The sequence below is a fragment of the Medicago sativa genome, chromosome 7, assembly GCF_051527215.1.
Source record: "Medicago sativa cultivar Bolivia chromosome 7, Bolivia_mono, whole genome shotgun sequence".
NCBI classification, from domain to species: Eukaryota; Viridiplantae; Streptophyta; class Magnoliopsida; order Fabales; family Fabaceae; genus Medicago; species Medicago sativa.
In genome coordinates this window covers 86,247,945-86,266,563 of record NC_140755.1, presented here as the reverse complement: position 1 = coordinate 86,266,563, position 18,619 = coordinate 86,247,945, and the positions used below count along the sequence as shown (strand labels likewise).

General features: G+C 35.6%; 1 protein-coding gene across 5 annotated transcripts; it reads right to left on the bottom strand.

Moving 5' to 3' along the window:
• Nucleotides 1-4,856: 4,856 nt before the first annotated feature.
• LOC146909647 (transcription elongation factor SPT6 homolog) lies at nt 4,857-10,576 on the bottom strand. Of its 5 annotated transcripts, XM_085725210.1 has the most exons (8): nt 9,742-10,574; nt 8,863-9,041; nt 7,853-8,795; nt 7,386-7,776; nt 7,202-7,282; nt 6,389-6,598; nt 5,771-6,312; nt 4,857-5,524 (listed from the first exon to the last, which is right to left on the bottom strand). In XM_085725210.1, the coding sequence occupies exons 7-8, from the start codon at nt 6,006-6,008 to the stop codon at nt 5,115-5,117; spliced, it is 648 nt and encodes a 215-aa protein (XP_085581336.1). In that variant the 5' UTR covers nt 6,009-6,312; nt 6,389-6,598; nt 7,202-7,282; nt 7,386-7,776; nt 7,853-8,795; nt 8,863-9,041; nt 9,742-10,574; the 3' UTR covers nt 4,857-5,114. The 5 variants fall into 5 exon arrangements, with proteins under 5 accessions (XP_085581336.1, XP_085581335.1, XP_085581337.1 ...); XM_085725209.1 differs by having other exon boundaries at nt 7,202-7,776; nt 7,853-7,997; nt 8,429-9,041; XM_085725211.1 differs by lacking the exon at nt 7,386-7,776 and having other exon boundaries at nt 8,429-9,041; nt 9,742-10,576.
• Nucleotides 10,577-18,619: the final 8,043 nt, after the last annotated feature.

The following is an 18,619-nucleotide window of genomic DNA, read 5'->3' as shown; positions in this document are numbered from 1 at the left end:
TGGTTATCTTGAGAAAGATATCACTGCTTGGTTGTTCACGGAGAACATCACCGGACTCTTCGTCGACACCGTGAATTTGATCGAATGTTGAATTCATGTTTCATCCACTTTTCAGGTGAAATGACAAAGAAGAAGTAGAATCATATTTTTAATACAATGACTAAATTAAGTGCCAGTTATGTTTAAAAATGACGAAAAATTATTGATAAATCAAATTGATTAAGTAATGTTGATATATTAAGAGCTTCAATATAAAATAAAATTACAATCATGCATTTCAGCAGTAATTATTTCAATACATTTTGAAATCTTAAATAGCATAAATGTAAATTTTAAAGATGAAAAACTATGGTGAACCATTGCCAAAAACTATGGTGAACCATTGCCTTGTGTTGATGTAGAACAAACTTTCACAACTAAAACTTGAAGGAAAACCCCATTGATTAGTCACGCTTGGCTTGTGAGAATCTTTAGAGGTTGGAAACCATGACGAATACTTGCTTCCCATACTTTATTAGTGCTAAGTATAGTGTCTCCACACTCATGGTCATTCCATCCTTCTAAAGCATGAATTATTCCAGCAATACGCCATGCACTCATAACTCTTCTTGGAAGCCAATTCTGTTACATACAAATACAACTAATCATCCATGAATTTTTATTGGGTCATGTTAACCAGTGCCCCCGGGGCACTAGTTAAGCAGCTATAAGTGGAAAGAAAAAACAAAGTCAATATTAAAGACAACACTTTTTCAAGTTTCAAAAAGTAAAATACACAATTTTCGAGAAAATATTTCCATTTATAATTCCTTAACCAGTGCCCCGGGGGCATTGGTTAACATTTCCCATTTTTATATATACCAAAATTTTTGTAAAAGGACCGAAACACATTTTTCTTTCCGCTAAAAACAAAACATGTGTCAGCAATATATTGGGTCAGACTGTCACACCAAAAAGGCGAATCGGACTGGAGAATTTCCCTCCCTTTTAAAATAAAGTTTAGATGTAGACATTAATGTGATAACAAAGAGTAATAAGATGATATAGTTGAAATCATTTTACCAAACTTATAATATGAAAAAGTGTTTGATAAATTTATGCCTCGCAAGAGTGTGAGTTCATGAATGTAGTAGGAGTGATCATTGCCGGGGTAAAATGGTAGAAGCAACATTTTTTCATTTTCTTTGGATGGGAGTGTGAAAATGGTATGAACAACGATCCTTTTGGTGCTTTCATTTGCTCATATTCATCCCATTCATCTCCAACTAACCATACCTGTTGTTACAAAATGAAGCACTTATTATTAATAGGGAATTACTTTTCCCACCCTATGGCCTTCTCCCGCGCCCTGTGTTTTTTTTTTCAAAAATGCCCTTGAGGTTTCCGAATTTTAAAATCCGGATTCATGTTTACTATTTCGAATTTTATAATCCGGACAGTTCTGATGTAAAATCAGCCATAAGACTCTCTCACATTTCAGCAGTTTTGAGTTTTGTTTTTAAAAACAACAAAAAAACTAAGTAAAAATGCTAAAAACCTGTCAAATAAAATAATAAAAATAGCACCAAAAAATTCTAAAAATCAAATAAAACTAATGCAAATATTTTCGGATTTTTCTGAGAATATGAAAAATTAAAAAAAATGAAAAATGGGTCTAAACGATGGAATTTTGGATTTTGAGGGGCGGAGTCCCGTAAGAAGTCCCTTCTAAGGGAGTCATGGTCCTTGAATTTTTTCTGATTTTCTGGGGAAGTTTCGGAGCAATCCGATCAAGTTGCCCGAAAACTTGATTTTTGACTAAGAACAGGTAACAATGACCCAAAAACAAAAGGATGAGAGTTTGAAAGATTAATATTGTCCCTAAAATGACTATCCATGTTACAAACATGTTTAGAATTCGTGCTGATACATTTCGGATTATATAATCCGAACTGTTTTACCTTGAAAAAGGGTGTTTAGGGGGTTTCGGGATTATGTAATCCGGAAACATCATGTAACGCGCCCTATTTTTTGAAGTTTCCGGATTACAAAATCCGGAAAATTCCGTTACTCATTTTTTTCACCCTTTAACAAAAGAAAACACCATTCCGGATTATAAAATCCGGAAACTCAAGGGCTTTTTTGGAAAAAAATAGGGCGCGCGAGGAAACCCATATGGTGGGAAAAGTAAATCCCTTATTAATATTGATTCATCATTTAAAGGTTTGTTTTTTTTTTTTGGTACAAAAAGGGCCTAAGGCCCAAAAGAAAGAGAAAAAAAAACTAAATTACACGCAGATTTCTAGGCATGCAAGCCCCAGAAATATCATCATAAATGAGTCTTTGAAGTTCACTAGGTGAATACTCCAAAACAACCAAATTCCAAAAATCTAAGGATAGGCTAAAATTTGCCGGCCAGTCAGCACATCTGTTGCCTTCCCGCCAAGTGTGAATAACATGATTATGCCAATCTCGCTGAAGGATCTCCTGAATACGTCGAACCAGAGAAGGGATGGTTCCATTGATCTTGCAATTGTTAGTAACCATATCAATAAGCACTTTTGAATCACTCTCAACAATCACGTGAGATAAACCCTCACTCCAAGCCATATCAAGCCCTAGATAAAGACCCCACATCTCAGCATGCAGAGCATCACAAGCTCCAATTTTGTGACTAAATCCCTTGATCCATCTTCCATTAGATTGACGTAAAATACCGCCACACCCAGCAAGCTCCCCTTTACCTTTGCACGCTCCATCACAATTGAGTTTCACCCAACCATTTGAAGGTCTCTTCCATCCAATATACACAGTTTCCCTTTGAGGAGGATTGTTTTTCAAATGATCTTGAGAGACTTCTTCAATGGACATGATGAACTTTAAAGGTTTGTTAATTAGTTATTAGATAAATTTCACAACATTATGTTTTGTATATTAAAAATAAATATTGGATCAACCTTTGGAATATTAACCGTTGAAAGAGCTAAATTTCCTTTTGTGATGACCCTTGGTTCAAGCTCTTTAAGCTCATCCTTATACAATACAACCACCTGTTTGCAATTTATCAATATGTTAGATTAACTTTTAACACATGTAATACTTTTTAACAAAATTAAATTCCTTTGTATATATATGCTTAAGCTAGACTAAAATATAGCGCACATACCTGTACATTTTTCTTGCATAAAGCATTAGCGATGACAAACGCAACCTTATTAATCTTGCCTCGAAGAAGCACTTGATTTGTCCCTTTAGGAATGTTGTTCAACACAATTGCAGCAGCTAGGCTACTTCCATCTACAACTTTTATCTTCAATCTTGGGAACCTTCGAATATAAAGTTCACAGTGTGTACTAAGTTGTTGTTTCTGCATGCATCAAAGGTTATCCGAATCAAAAACATCATTTTACTTCGAATTCGAAAATACTATGTATTATTTTGATTTTTAGCAAACTAGTATATACATGCCTAAAAAAATAAAACTTTTTTTTTTTTTTTTTATGTTGCAAAGTTTAGATGAGTTGGGTTCCAAGAGTTCATCAAGGTCAGGACATACTTCAAGATTCACCGAACGTTAATAAATGTACTTACGGTCATCAACTAATTAGAGGTTAATACACTTGCTAAAAAAAGCAAACTTGTGTATACACTCCTTTTGAAAACTATATAAATTGTTTAAGAAATAACTAAATAAAAGAATTTTTACAATTAGATAAAGTATTTTGACCTGAAATACATATATCTAAGGCACTTACATAGAGCCTGTCAACTTGATTGAAGAGACAATTATAGAGGCTGAGTTAAATGGAGCAAGGTGATAAGTCTAGGACTTTTAAATCAGGTAACTTCACAGACACCTCTTCTATTACTTTGATCATTAGAAATTAATCATTTTCTCCTATGTAAGTATTTTTTAAGGCTCTATGTAAATGTTACTACTAGCTAGTATATATAATGATGATGAAGTGCTCTATGTTTTAGGTCATACAAGTGATAGGCTCAGTGACAATTGAAGAATGGTGATGAGAATGATAACGAGAGTATAGATAATGATGATGAAGTGCTCTATGTAGCCAATAGTATAAAAACTCCACTGGTCCAGCATGCAATATTGCTGTAAGAATCACACCATCTGTTCTCCACCATGGTAAGTTAGAAGCCATAGGAAATATAAAGTATGCTATACAATACTCCTACGAGTACAGTGAACAACATTTGATCGTCCCTGCAAATATTACAAAATATCAATAATTAGGTCAAATATTTAAAATAGATGATTTTTATTTGATTTAATTTTTTTTATGCACTTTCAGATATATATGTCGCGTAATATGTTGTTCGGTTTGTTTCAATGAATATTTTTTAAAATATCAAATTTTTATGAATTACAAGGAAAAAAATAATGAGTAATAATTATAAAATGTGTAATACATATTATTCAGACAACACTACTATTTTAAAATAAAATAAGTAATTATAAAGCCTAAATTTATTTCCATTCGCTGGAAGATCAATTTAAATGAAAAAATTTATATCAACAACAATAAAAGCTTAATCAATTTGATTTGATTCAGTTTAGACAAAAACATGAGAAAAATACAAAACAATTTAATTAATTTGAATGAAAATTTTGATTCATCAAATTATTAATTTGGCTAATACATCCACCAACAAAACATTGATTGTACCTCTAAAGCAAAAAGAATCCACCTTATGGGTACAAGTTCTCAAGATAATTATCAAGGCTAAACAACGGTTGATACTTTGTACCAATATATAACGTGGTGAAGAGGAAGAAGCTTACGAAGGTATAATTGTAATTTTCAATTCACTCTAATTATAAAATGTGAGTAAAAATAACAAGTAATGACCTCTCATTAAGAAAAGTCATATCATATATGAACCATCGTTGTATAGCCACATCAGCCTCTTTTTGGGCAGAGAACCAACATTAGGGGACCGAAAGAGAGAATTCCTGATTTGCGTAAATAAAAGAAACAATGGATTAAAACCATAATTGAGAATATTGGCAAGGACCAATAGAATAACTAAACCATTTTTTTTTTTTATAATATACTCTTCTCTATTCGGTAGTCAAATCTATGTGGACGGTTCACCATCCAGAGCCACCACGGTCAGTTTCCAGACCATCCAATGTCGGCAGCTTTCTTTGATCCACTTCCCCAGCCAGAATTTCCATGTTCAGCACCAGTACTAGCTCCACCAGCCCACCCATTACCTCCACCCCAGCCACTTTTGTCACCTGTATTAGCTCCACCTCCCCAGCCACTTTTGTCACCAGTACTAGCTCCACCTCCCCAACCACTGCTTCCACCCCAACCACCAGGAAATGCTTCCTTTCCAGGGGAATTTTGAACCTTAGCCCCTGGAAAGTTGCTTAAACTATCATCTCTGTCTTTTGTAGCAGCAGATCCCCATCCGGACGCACCATCCTGCCTTTCATTGTTGTGTCCTCTATTGTTACAAGAACCACGACCACGCCCTCTTCCACCACCATACGGACGAGGCACTCCACTAGGTCGTCCTATAAAAAGAGTAAAAGTTTTGATTAAAATAAAAAAGAACCGAAAAAATGACAAGTGGAAGCAATAAGCTGGATGACAGGTGAACTGCAGACAAGGAGAATAGGTAGAAATAGAACAAACAAAATGCACGGAAGAGGAAGCATTCACTTCACGCAGCAAAGTTGCAAAAGCACATATGTTCAGTGGTTATTCACCAATAATGCACTAAAACATAAAAATAGAACTGAATTTAAAATTTCTTATACCTGTTCTAGAACCGGGAGTAGAAGATCGATCTCTATCATTCAAGTGACCCCTCCAACCACCATCACCATTTGAACCACCCCAACCACTAGCCACAGAAGCTGCTGTTGAGCCACCAGTTGCAGGACTTCGCATTGGTACCATTGCAGCTACAGATCTAATGGAAGGCGCAGAATCATTTTGAGGATCATCTATGTGTCTTTGAAAATATGACACAAGCCGGTCGATATCCTCAAACATCTTTTTCTGGAACCTGAATCCTTTAGGATAAAGACCAATGTACTCATGGTGTGGATTTGTACTTCTTATATAAGTCAGGATAAATGTACCAGGATGTTCATGAGATACCAAAGCTATAAACGATACGCATTGGATACTCAGCCTTTTCAATCTTCAGAAGTTCATCAACTTCTATTTTTGTACCCGTCCCAAACTTGCGATAATTTAACATTGTTTTTAAGTGAGTCACCAACGGATCAACATAACGGTCCATAATAATTGTTTTTAAGCGAGTCACCAACGGATCAACATAACGGTCCATAACCTACTCAATATGAATAGAAAAGAGTAAATCATAGTGTCACAATAAAGGTATCCCGAAAGGTAGGGGAGAACCTTACCTCATCTAAATCCTCAAAAGTGTCCTCTCCAATTTTTAGTGTCTTTCCAATTCGAAGTAAGCTTGTAATGTCCTTGTGTTCCTTCCCACCTTCAACTAAATCCTTGTGGGCATATACTCCATCATGAATTTTAAGAGTCAAAGTAAGGTATGAAGGACCACGGGAACTAGGACGGAAAATACTTTCACCAGGATCCTTGTCCGACAAGAACTGCATTAAGACAGAGATATAGTTAAGCATGCGCATGATCAGTCATTAAACAATAAATCCAACTTATCCATTTTCCTTTTAACTAGTACATGTTTGCTTAGAAGATAGTGTTTTAGAGATCAATCCTAGTATTTATAAACATTTTTCCTAAATTTTGTTAGTTTTATTTATCACCTACATTCATTTATATATTAATAATAGCTCTCACACCAAGAACATACACCTGCTTTAGGACTAGAACTACAAATGATGTATTCAAATCTATGACATGTATGTTCGGGTTCACAGTTTGGCAAACCACCGTGATTTTGTCATGCCCCACCGTGATTTCAAACAAGCACGGCATCTAATTACCAATATTCAAGAGAAGAAAAATCATTATTTCAGTAAATATTGCATCGTATTCTTCAATACAGACAAAAAATAAGTGAGAATAATAGAAAGAAAAGCAATGATAGCAAAAACTCTTTTCAACACACTTCATATTATTGGGTAAAATCAATGTAGGTTTCTAACCAAATATGAACCAAGTCTGACCAAATAGGGAGCAGGATCCCTTTTATTAAATGTGACGCATATGAGGGGGTAAAGAAAAAAAAATACCAGCACAATAAGATAGCATCAAATAAACCCCATGCAGAGGTAATCCTATGCCCAAGACTAGCTCCACAGTCACATCATCATCTGGAATACAAAAATTCACATAACAGCAAAAACAACATGAAATATATTAAGCACCAGAAACAGGTAAACAAAAAACAAAGGCAAAAGAATGCAAACTCTATACCAACAATCACACTGCAGAGCAATAGGGACCAAACAGTAAAACTCCACCATCATTTAAACTAGCTAACTAAAACCAAAATCGAAAATAAGCCCCATTATTTCCGCATGGAACCACCAAACCGGAACCTTCAGACTCTCAACCTCAGTTCATTTGAGTATTTCCCCCAGTTTAGACACAACTCCGAACTTTGATTACAGTGAGAGAAGCCCAAAAGTAATTGCTATTATTACATCACATCTTATACAACAGAAATGTAGCAGATAAGGATCTATAGTTTTCCAGCATAAACATAGACACAGGCTATCTATATATATAAATTCACATAATGTCGCGACCATTGCCAATGGGTTCTGGAGATATCGACCAAGAGCAACAGCCCGCCTCACTATACCTGTCCAAGCAACAAAAATAGGATTAGTTACAGGATTCATTGAAGAGGGGCAGCATACACCCAACACAATAATTACCTAGCTGCTGCGAAGGAAGTTGTTCAGAGGAAATTCGAGAATTTTCATAAAGACGAGGCAGAGCTTCATCTCCATACACAATGCTGAGCCCATCCATTTCATGGCCAACATCTCTAGGGTTTTCCTCAACCATCTTATAAATAACCTAATAGAAGAAGAGCAAACCAAACCCACAATACACAAACAGCAGAAATCCATCTCAAGTTACCCAGCAAAAGGTAAAACATGTACTGATTTCATTCATCAGATAAATTTATACCAACTCCTACTGACCCAAAAAATCATTTTAAAACTGGGTATATCTGGTCGTGTATGATGTTTCACCATTTTGGATGCAGAAAGAGAGTGGTTGGGAATATGTAGGTTAGTTAAGTGTGGTAATTAAGACTGAGTGAAACATAGATTGAAGGGAACAGAACGTAATGAATATGAAAATGGGAATACGACTGACAACTTATCAATATCATTTCCGTGTTTGGTAACGTGATTGAAATTGGAACACAAATAAACGGAAATAAGCATTCCTAACAAAAAATTCTCCAAAATATAGATGTGAACGTAAAACCAAGATCTAACCTCATATATATCTTCCTTCAAACGAGTGCAAGACAAGTTAGCTGCTCCTAAAACAATAACATGCGGTTGGTGATCTGTCATAAACTTCAGCACATGTTCCTGGTCATTCATCTTCCTTTGTTGGTCATTGGCATTCTGCGACCTCAGAGTAAGTGACCCAGTGTATAGCACATCTTGTACTTCTCCTGATGAATCTAACATAACAAAAGTTGTTTGTGGATTTTCGGGACCCAAAGAGCAGGCCATAACCCTAGGTGCAGCCTCATCATCCGAGCTAAGATCATTTTCCTTCTGTTGATGGTAAAAGAATAATTTTTCCATGATGTGGTAGTTGCTCGGTTAGAATTGATCAAGGCCCGGAAAGACACTGCTAAGAAGGCTAAATTGGTAAGAATAATTTTTATTTACAAATTGTAAAAAAAAATTATTCTTACCAATCTAGGCTTCCTAACAGTGACTTTCGGAACCTTAATCAATCTTAACCGAGCAACTACCACTTCATGCTCGAAAACTTCAATAGCTTCAATTCCTGAATCCCTTGCTACCATTACAGTATCCTGGAACATTTTTGTCTCCACGAAGCTTGACCAATTTGGGTTTTCAGATAAGCACCCTACGAAAATAATTGAAAAATATTAGAACCTGCAAGAAATTTTCCAACAACAAAACAATTAACAATCAAACAGTTTGTATCAATATCAGTTTCAAACCATAACACAAACTAACAATTCACACCCACGTCACAACAACTCCAACCCAGCCAACACGAAACAAATTACAATCAACAGATACACATACAGTCAACAACAGCAAATTAAAAAATGCAGCAAAAAAATTCTTCAGCCACTACACTTATAAGATTACAATCAATACTATACTTGGTAATCATAAGAACAAATTTAACTGTAAAAATCAGCAAAACTATTTGCTAAATAAATAACCAATTACAATTTACTACAAGAACGGTGATTCAATTCCTCTGCAGATAACAAATACATGTGTTCATTTGTTTCAAAGAATCAAGTTCTCCCAATTTTCTATTTGTAACATTTAATTGCAAATAAACAACCTTATGACATGGTCATTCAAATCCAAAAACCCTGATTTTAAAAACATGTAAATAAATAAAAAATAAATTAATATCTAAAACCCTAAAACATTTCATAGACAGATACATAAAGATATATCCCAAAAACATTAAAAACTAAACAAATTACTATGAAATCAAACTATAATCAACCAAAAACTGAACTAAAAAAAAAAATAAATAAATAAATAAAAAATTGGAGGATGAAAAAGAGAATAAGAATTACATGAATCTTTTGTTGTTCGAGATGAGCAGCAAGAAGCTCTTCTTGGTTTTGGGCAGTCATGGTGATCCTGAGAGAAGTTGATTTTTGGGAGAAAATTGCTGTTGACACATATACAAAGGCTGAGACACACATGTAAAAGACGAAAATACCCCTCGGTAGTTAACTACCGAGGAACTAAACCGGCTGCAGTTAACTACCGAGGAAAACCTCAGTAGTTAACTACCGAGAAATACATGTGTGGCTGAAACTCAAAAACCCTCGGCAAGTAGTATAATTGTATCAGACTATTCTCTTTCTTCTTCTTCCACTTCAATCCTTTTTTTGTTTTTTTTCTTTCACACCCACAAAACTCAAAAACAAATATGGTTCGTAAGTGGCATGGGAGCTATAATACCAAGCAACCACAAGTCCTACTAGTCAAACAATCATGAACTTGACAAATCAAATGATAAGTTTGTACAAAAGCAAGCTTATAAACCCAGGTTGTATTGATTAAATCTTATTTAAAGTCAGAGAATTACCAATAAATCATCTTAGCCTTTAGAAAAAAAGTTAATTAGCATCAATTTATACAAGGTGAACTGTAATAGCAAGCTTACATGGGAGCTAAGATGAGTTTAATCATGGGAGCAATATTGGTAATTAAATGGATGAGTTTAATCAAAGAGTTAGTCTCTAATTTGTATAAGATAATTTGATTTAAAAATATTGGTAATTAAAAAGAGTTTAATCAATACTTGACGAAGGCTAAGATGAGTTAGTCTCCCACAAAAGCAAGCTTATAAACCAGTTTTTGTGGTTGTGAAAGAAAAAAAACAAAAAAAGGGATTGAAGTGGAAGAAGAAGAAGAAGAAGAAAGAGAAGGGTCTCATATCCTCCACAGTTAACTACCGAGGTTTCCCTCGGTAGTTAACTGCAGCCGGTTTAGTTCATCGGTAGTTAACTACCGAGGGGTATTTTCGTCTTTTACATGTGTGTCTCAGCCTTTGTATATGTGTCAACAGCAATTTTCTTTTTGGGAGCGGTGATTAGATCCAAACACAACACACAAACAACAAACTCAAAAACCCTAGATGTTTTTATACTATGTTTTTGGGTTGCCCCAGTTTTTAACCCTCTTCTTTCTTCTCCCCCGGTCCTTTTTTCAATGCGATTCTTATGGAAAAGTTCGTTCAAAAAAAAAAAAATAATAATTTACTCAATCATGTTTTTTACACTGTCATATTTATAAAGTGTATTTCCAATAAAAGAGTGAGAGTTAAAATAACCAAACAATTTGACTTAAGTGATTAACAAGTTCCACTAAAAATAAATTGTTTGAGAGCACAAAATTTGATTCCTAGTGAAACAATCCTTCCAACGAAACTTCAAATTATCACGGCATTTTTCAATTAAGAATCGGAGTATTAACACTCAAAAAGAGCGCACAAAAAAGTGAGTGTTACGACTTACTTTTTACATGAATTTTTATATTTCCAGTGCTAAAAAATTCATATTAAATTCATGTTTTGTTAAAAAAAATCTATTTTTTTTTGAAAAATATTGTCATAATTTTCTATCATCCATTTCTGAAAAATTTCATTAAAAATATGAAGGTTATACATGAGTTGGCTAAAAAGTAGGGACTAATTTCATGGATGGGAAATTTTGGAGGGGTCAAAAGCCTAAGGAATATTTTATTGGGACTAAAATCAAATGTTTGTGTATTTAGGGGGACTATTTACTTATTTAACCCATTAAATAATGTAATTCAAGAGTGTAAAACAACATAATAAAACACACACAAAAGATCATGGATCGTCAAAACTTAATATTTATCTGGTTTATCCATGTATGCTTTGATTTATCACGTCGTCGTTCATGAACTTCGTTTGGATGAGTTGGACACTTCCATTTGAGTCGGTCGTTGGACAACGATACTAAACATTGTTCACCCTCCTTGTGTTTCTATGGTTGAGACGAGGGTAGATTTGGTCCAGCTGATTCGTCAACCCAGACAGGGTGACATCAATATGGACCTTGAAAAGATTGGATTTTCGGAGTGAAATATGGCTAAATTGGTGTTCAGATTTACTGCATAAGTGTTCACGGTTCTTTGTGGTGTCTTACAACAAATGAACCAAACACATCAATTTATAAAAGTATATGTGTGACGTGGACCCAAAAAAAAAGTCTATTTAAGAGGTTCAGATTAAACAATCTGAAATGTTCCAAACCATACAAGGTATGGGTTTTAACAGTTTTGGTCCATTTTAGATTATATAATATGAACAATTATGGAGATGTTTCAGATTATATCATGTGAACCAGTTCTGAATGTGGACGGTGACTTGGTCAGTAAGACTGATTCATTGAACATGTGTTTTTTGGGTTGGTTAGCAAGACTCAACCCCATTTTTTTTACCTTCCCTTGACTAACCGTTAAATTCTATGGCGTATTTTTCTTCTATAAATACTTATCAATTCTTTACAAATTCTCATTCTATCTCACATTATCTCCTTTTTTATAGTTGTGCAATAGTGTTCATGATGCTTGTAACGCCCGTCTTAATTATTTAATTAATTCGATGAAGTTTAGAATATATTTATAAATATATGCTTATATGATTTATGATTTAAGTAATTTATATAACTAAGATGTGTGAATTATATGATTCGTGAGGTTGAGTAGTTTATATGATTTATGAATAAATTATGTGGAGTATATGATGTTGTGAAGTTGTTATGTTGGTGTGATTTATTTTATTATTAAATAAAATAAGATATGAGAAATAAAATAAAAATATTAGAAGTTGGGCTGTGAGGTGGAAATAGTAAGTTTATAGGTGAGATGAGCAATAAGGGTAAATAAATAAGACAAACATAAGTGGGAGACGTTTTTACGTGAAACGCTTTTGGAAAAGGGAGAAAAAGTCAGAAGAGGAGATCAAGAGGGAGAGAGAGCTGCGATTCTGCTATAATCAGGTAAGGGTGAGACTAATTTTCAATATTATTAAGGTTATAATTCTGTAGAATGATTTAGCATGATTAGGTTGAGTTTTGTGAGAATTGATGAATTAGGGTTTGAGGGAGTTTGAGGATTAATTGATGAAAAGTTGTTAGATTGATGAAGAGACTGTAATTAGACCTTAGATAATCCCCATAATGATTATCAGAAGTAATTTTGAAGCTAAAACTATGTGATTAGATGAGATGTCGGTGAGTTAAGAATTAGGGTTGTGAGGTCTTGGAAAACGAGTTTTGAGTGGTTTAAACTTGAATTTTTCTGTATAATATGATAGAGCTTAGTGTCAGGAGCGCGTAGGCGAAAACGACATCGAAAACGGATTAACGGTTTGAGTTTTACGGCCGAAAACGTGAAAGGTAGAAAATCTGAAGTTGTCTGTCGAACTATGAACGTGCCACGATGGAAGCCCAACGTGCCACGATTTTTCCAGAATCGAAACCATTTTTAGGCTGTCCAAACGTGCCACGATGGTACCTCAACGTGCCACGATGCAGTGTTGACTTAAAGTATATTTGACCCATTTTTATGCCTCTAAAGGGTTCCTAAGATGTACAGTAAGACCCCAAATCAATAAGCTTAATGAGAGGGATTTAATTAAGGGTTATAGGAGTAGTTCCTTGCCATAGTGTAACCCAACTTGCGAGCAAAGTTACTCGCTACTGCGAGTTAGGCTGTTAGTTGCCCAAAATTGTCCCGATGCGATCCTTTCGCACGTATAGACTTGAGTTGACCTTAGAAGTAAGTAAGAGAGCGGTTTAGCATGCTTTCATAAGCTCCAGAAGTATGTTCAGGTGACTGAGATTAGAATTGTTGTTGCATGAATGTTATAATGATGCTTTATGATAATTATGATGATGTAATTCATTCATTAGATGATGTTAACGCATTCAAGCGTTATTAAATGATGTATCTTGCTGCTGTTCCCGGCTATTGACTGTTAGTGTCTTGAGGTTGCATGAGTCGGTCTATGTTGTTGGAATTTAAGAAGTTGTCCATGATTATGAGTCGTATGAGTTGTTCACGTTGTTGTTTAAGTTGTTGGAAGTTGAGTTCTTTGCATGCTCATTAAAGTTGGGGGCTTTAGGCCCGGCAGCCTTTGTGCTCATTAAAGTTGGGGGCTTTAGGCCCGACAGCCTTTGTGCTCATTAAAGTTGGGGGCTTTAGGCCCGGCAGCCTTTGTGCTCACACGGTGAAGAGCCTATTATGCTCATTTTGTTGTTGATTGGTACCACATGCATTTGCATATCAAGAAGTTTCATGATGGTCTAAGTTGTTAAGTTGTTGTTGAGTTGATAGAGTTGCATTGTTAAGATGAGTTGTGTTGTTAAGTCGTTGTTGAGTTGGTAAAGTTGCATTGTCAAGATGAGTTGTGTTGTCGAGCTAAGTGTTAAGTTGATTATGATTTGTGATGATATTTAGTAATGGTATTTGATGATTGTATTTGTTATGAAATGAAAAATATGTTGAGTGTTAATTGTGGATATGTTATTAATGTTTAAGTTGTTAAATGGATTTTATTGGATTTATGCTTAATGTATTGATTATGAAATCTCACCCCTTCTGCGTATATGTTGCCTCGACCGTGGGTAATGTGCAGGTAATAAAGACTAGAGGCGTTCGTGAGTGGACTCCTCACATTGTGTCTAGGTGCTCTGATACGTAACAGGATGGGGACTTGCTTTACTACTATTCCTTACGTGTCCTTATGAACTTTTTATGAATAAATGTTGAACTGAAACTATGAGATTTTGATGAGGCCTGCGTGCCAAGACTTTTAATATGTTGAACTATTTTCCACTGCAAGATTGTAGATTTTCTTTGATGTTGAATTTTGAGAGATAATTATTATTATCTATTTTTAAGATTTTTAAGTAGTATGTGACATTCCGTTATGAATTAAATACTCTGATTTAAATGAAATTTTCAAGTTGGGAAAACGGGGTGTTACAATTGGTATCAGAGCAGGTCGGTCCATCCGGCCAAGTAGTAGATTCATGTTGTGTCGTATTACAGTTTTGTACTGTATTTGAGTTGTCATGTTTGATGTTGTTTGTTGTGTAACCCTTTGTATGGACTGGTTGGAGTACAACCATGTCCATATTAATTGTTTTAGTAAGTCAGCGTATTTTTTTCTGCTGTCGAGGAAGAAAGTGGAGCAGAGTTTTTGACTACTAATTAGCTGAAGCAGTTAGAACGTGACGAAATCTTGATGTTTCATTGATGGCGTCTTTGTCCATGGAGAATCAAGCAGTAATTGATAGGTTGTAAGTGGGTGCACGTGCGTTTAGCAAGATTGACTTGAGATCGGGTTACCACCAGATTAAAGAGAAAGATGAAGATATGCAGAAGACGGCGTAGAGAACGCGATATGGACATTATGAATATAAGACGGAAGAAGAACATGCTGAGCATTTGAAGATTGTCTTGCAAGTGCTGAAAGAGAAGAAGTTGTATGCCAAATTGTCTAAGTGTGAATCCTGGTTGAATGAAGTAAGTTCTCTTGGCCATGTTATTTCTGGTAGTGGTATTGCAGTTGATCCGTATAAAGTTGATGCAGTATCACAATAGGAGACTCCTAAGTCAGTCACAGAGATTAGAAGCTTTTTGGGTTTAGCAGGTTACTACCGAAGATTTATTGAAGGATTTTCTAAGTTGGCACTTCCGTTAACGCAATTGACTTGTAAAGGTAAGACCTTTGTGTGGGATGTTCATTGTGAGAACAGTTTTAACGAATTGAAGAAGCGTTTGACGACGGCTCCAATCTTGATTTTGCCGAAGTCCGATGAACCTTTTGTGGTGTATTGTGATGCGTCCAAGTTGGGTTTAGGCGGTGTGCTTATGCAAGATGGTAAGGTGGTTGCTTATGCATCAAGACAGTTGAGATTACATGAACGAAATTATCCTACTCATGATCTGGAATTAGCTGCAGTTGTATTCGTGCTTAAGATTTGGAGACATTACTTGTATGATTTGAGATTTGAGGTGTTTAGTGATCACAAGAGTTTGAAGTACTTGTTTGATCCGAAAGAATTGAATATGCGACAACGAAGGTGGCTCGAATTGTTGAAAGATTATGATTTTAGTTTGAATTACCATTCGGGTAAAGCTAATGTGGTTGCAGATGCCCTAAGTAGGAAGAGTTTACATATGTCTGCTATGATGGTGAAGGAATTTGAATTGCTTGAACAGTTTAGAGATATGAGCTTAGTTTGTGAAATGTCGCCTCGGAGTGTTAAGTTAGGAATGCTGAAAATTGATAATGATTTCTTAAAAGATATTAAAGATGCGCAGAAAGCTGATGTTAAGTTTGTGGACTTGTTGGCTTCTAGTAATCAAACTGAAGATGGTGACTTTAAGGTCGATGGTCAGGGTGTGTTGAGGTTTCGAGGTAGGATTTGTATTCCAGACAATGATGAGATAAAGAAGATGATTCTTGAAGAGAGTCATAGGAGTAGCTTGAGTATCCATCCGGAAGCTACAAAGATGTATCATGATTTAAAGAAGTTGTTTTGGTGGTCTGGATTGAAACGTGATGTAGCACAATTTGTGTATTCTTTTTTAATTTGTCAGAAATCGAAGGTGGAGCATCAGAAGCCTGCTGGATTGATGACACCGTTAGATGTACCAGAATGGAAATGGGATAGTATATCCATGGATTTTGTGACGAGTTTGCCGAATACTCCTAAGGGAAATGATGCTATTTGGGTGATTGTGGATAGATTGACGAAGTCGGCACACTTCCTCCCGATTAATATTAGTTTTCCTTTTCCTGTGGCTCAGTTGGCAGATATATATATTCGAGACATAGTGAAATTGCATGGTGTTCCTTCAAGCATCGTGTCAGATAGAGATCCAAGATTTACTTCTAGATTTTGGAAGAGTTTGCAAGAGGCTTTAGGCTCTAAGTTGAGATTGAGTTCGGCTTATCATCCTCAAACAGATGGTCAGTCGGAAAAAACAATTCAGTCACTCGAAGACTTGTTGAGAGTTTGTGTACTTGGGCAAGGTGGAACTTGGGATAGTCATCTCCTGTTGATAGAGTTCACATATAATAACAGTCATCATTCAAGTATTGGGATGGCACCTTTCGAGGCCTTGTATGGTCGGAAGTGTAGGACTCCGTTGTGTTCGTTTGAAACAGGTGAAAGTGTGGTTTTAGGACCAGAAATTGTTCAGCAGACTACTGAGAAAGTGAAAATGATTCAAGAAAAGATGAAAGCGTCGCAGAGTCGACAAAAGAGTTACCATGATAAGCGTAGGAAAGACCTTGAGTTTCAAGAAGGAGAGCACGTGTTCTTGAGAGTTACTCCGATGACCGGTGTTGGTCGTGCATTGAAGTCCAAGAAGTTGACTCCGAAGTTTATTGGTCCTTATCAGATATCTGAGAGAATTGGCACGGTGGCTTATAGAGTTGGCTTACCACCGCATCTATCAAATTTGCATGATGTGTTTCATGTGTCGCAGTTGAGGGAGTATGTCCCAGACCCGTCCCATGTGATTCAGAATGATGATGTGCAAGTTAGAGACAACCTTACGGTGGAGACCTTACCTTTGAGAATTGGTGACCGCAAGGTGAAGACGTTGAGGGGCAAGGAGATACCTCTAGTGAGAGTTGTTTGGAGTGGAGCAACTGGTGAAAGCTTGACATGGGAGCTAGATAGTAAGATGGTAGAGTCTTATCCAAGTTGTTTGCTTGAGGTAAATTTTCGAGGACGAAAATTCTATAAGTTGGGGAGAGTTGTAACGCCCGTCTTAATTATTTAATTAATTCGATGAAGTTTAGAATATATTTATAAATATATGCTTATATGATTTATGATTTAAGTAATTTATATGACTAAGATGTGTGAATTATATGATTCGTGAGGTTGAGTAGTTTATATGATTTATGAATAAATTATGTGGAGTATATGATGTTGTGAAGTTGTTATGTTGGTGTGATTTATTTTATTATTAAATAAAATAAGATATGAGAAATAAAATAAAAATATTAGAAGTTGGGCTGTGAGGTGGAAATAGTAAGTTTATAGGTGAGATGAGCAATAAGGGTAAATAAATAAGACAAACATAAGTGGGAGACGTTTTTACGTGAAACGCTTTTGGAAAAGGGAGAAAAAGTCAGAAGAGGAGATCAAGAGGGAGAGAGAGCTGCGATTCTGCTATAATCAGGTAAGGGTGAGACTAATTTTCAATATTATTAAGGTTATAATTCTGTAGAATGATTTAGCATGATTAGGTTGAGTTTTGTGAGAATTGATGAATTAGGGTTTGAGGGAGTTTGAGGATTAATTGGTGAAAAGTTGTTAGATTGATGAAGAGACTGTAATTAGACCTTAGATAATCCCCATAATGATTATCAGAAGTAATTTTGAAGCTAAAACTATGTGATTAGATGAGATGTCGGTGAGTTAAGAATTAGGATTGTGAGGTCTTGGAAAACGAGTTTTGAGTGGTTTAAACTTGAATTTTTCTATAGAATATGATAGAGCTTAGTGTCAGGAGCGCGTAGGCGAAAACGGCATCTAAAACGGATTAACGGTTTGAGTTTTACGGCCGAAAACGTGAAAGGTAGAAAATCTGAAGTTGTCTGTCGAACTATGAATGTGCCACGATGGAAGCCCAACGTGCCACGATTTTTCCAGAATCGAAACCATTTTTAGGCTGTCCAAACGTGCCACGATGGTACCTCAACGTGCCACGATGCAGTGTTGACTTAAACTATATTTGACCCATTTTTATGCCTCTAAAGGGTTCCTAAGATGTACAGTAAGACCCCAAATCAATAAGCTTAATGAGAGGGATTTAATTAAGGGTTATAGGAGTAGTTCCTTGCCATAGTGTAACCCAACTTGCGAGCAAAGTTACTCGCCA

Coding starts and splice junctions, on each gene's coding strand:
- LOC146909647 (XM_085725206.1), bottom strand. CDS start 8,749: ATGGAAAAATTATTCTTTTACCATCAACAGAAGGAAAATGATCTTAGC. Junction 7,998..8,428: donor TGAAGGAAGATATATATGAG/GTTAGATCTTGG, acceptor TTCTTCTATTAG/GTTATTTATAAGATGGTTGA. Junction 7,777..7,852: donor ACTTCCTTCGCAGCAGCTAG/GTAATTATTGTG, acceptor TTGCTTGGACAG/GTATAGTGAGGCGGGCTGTT.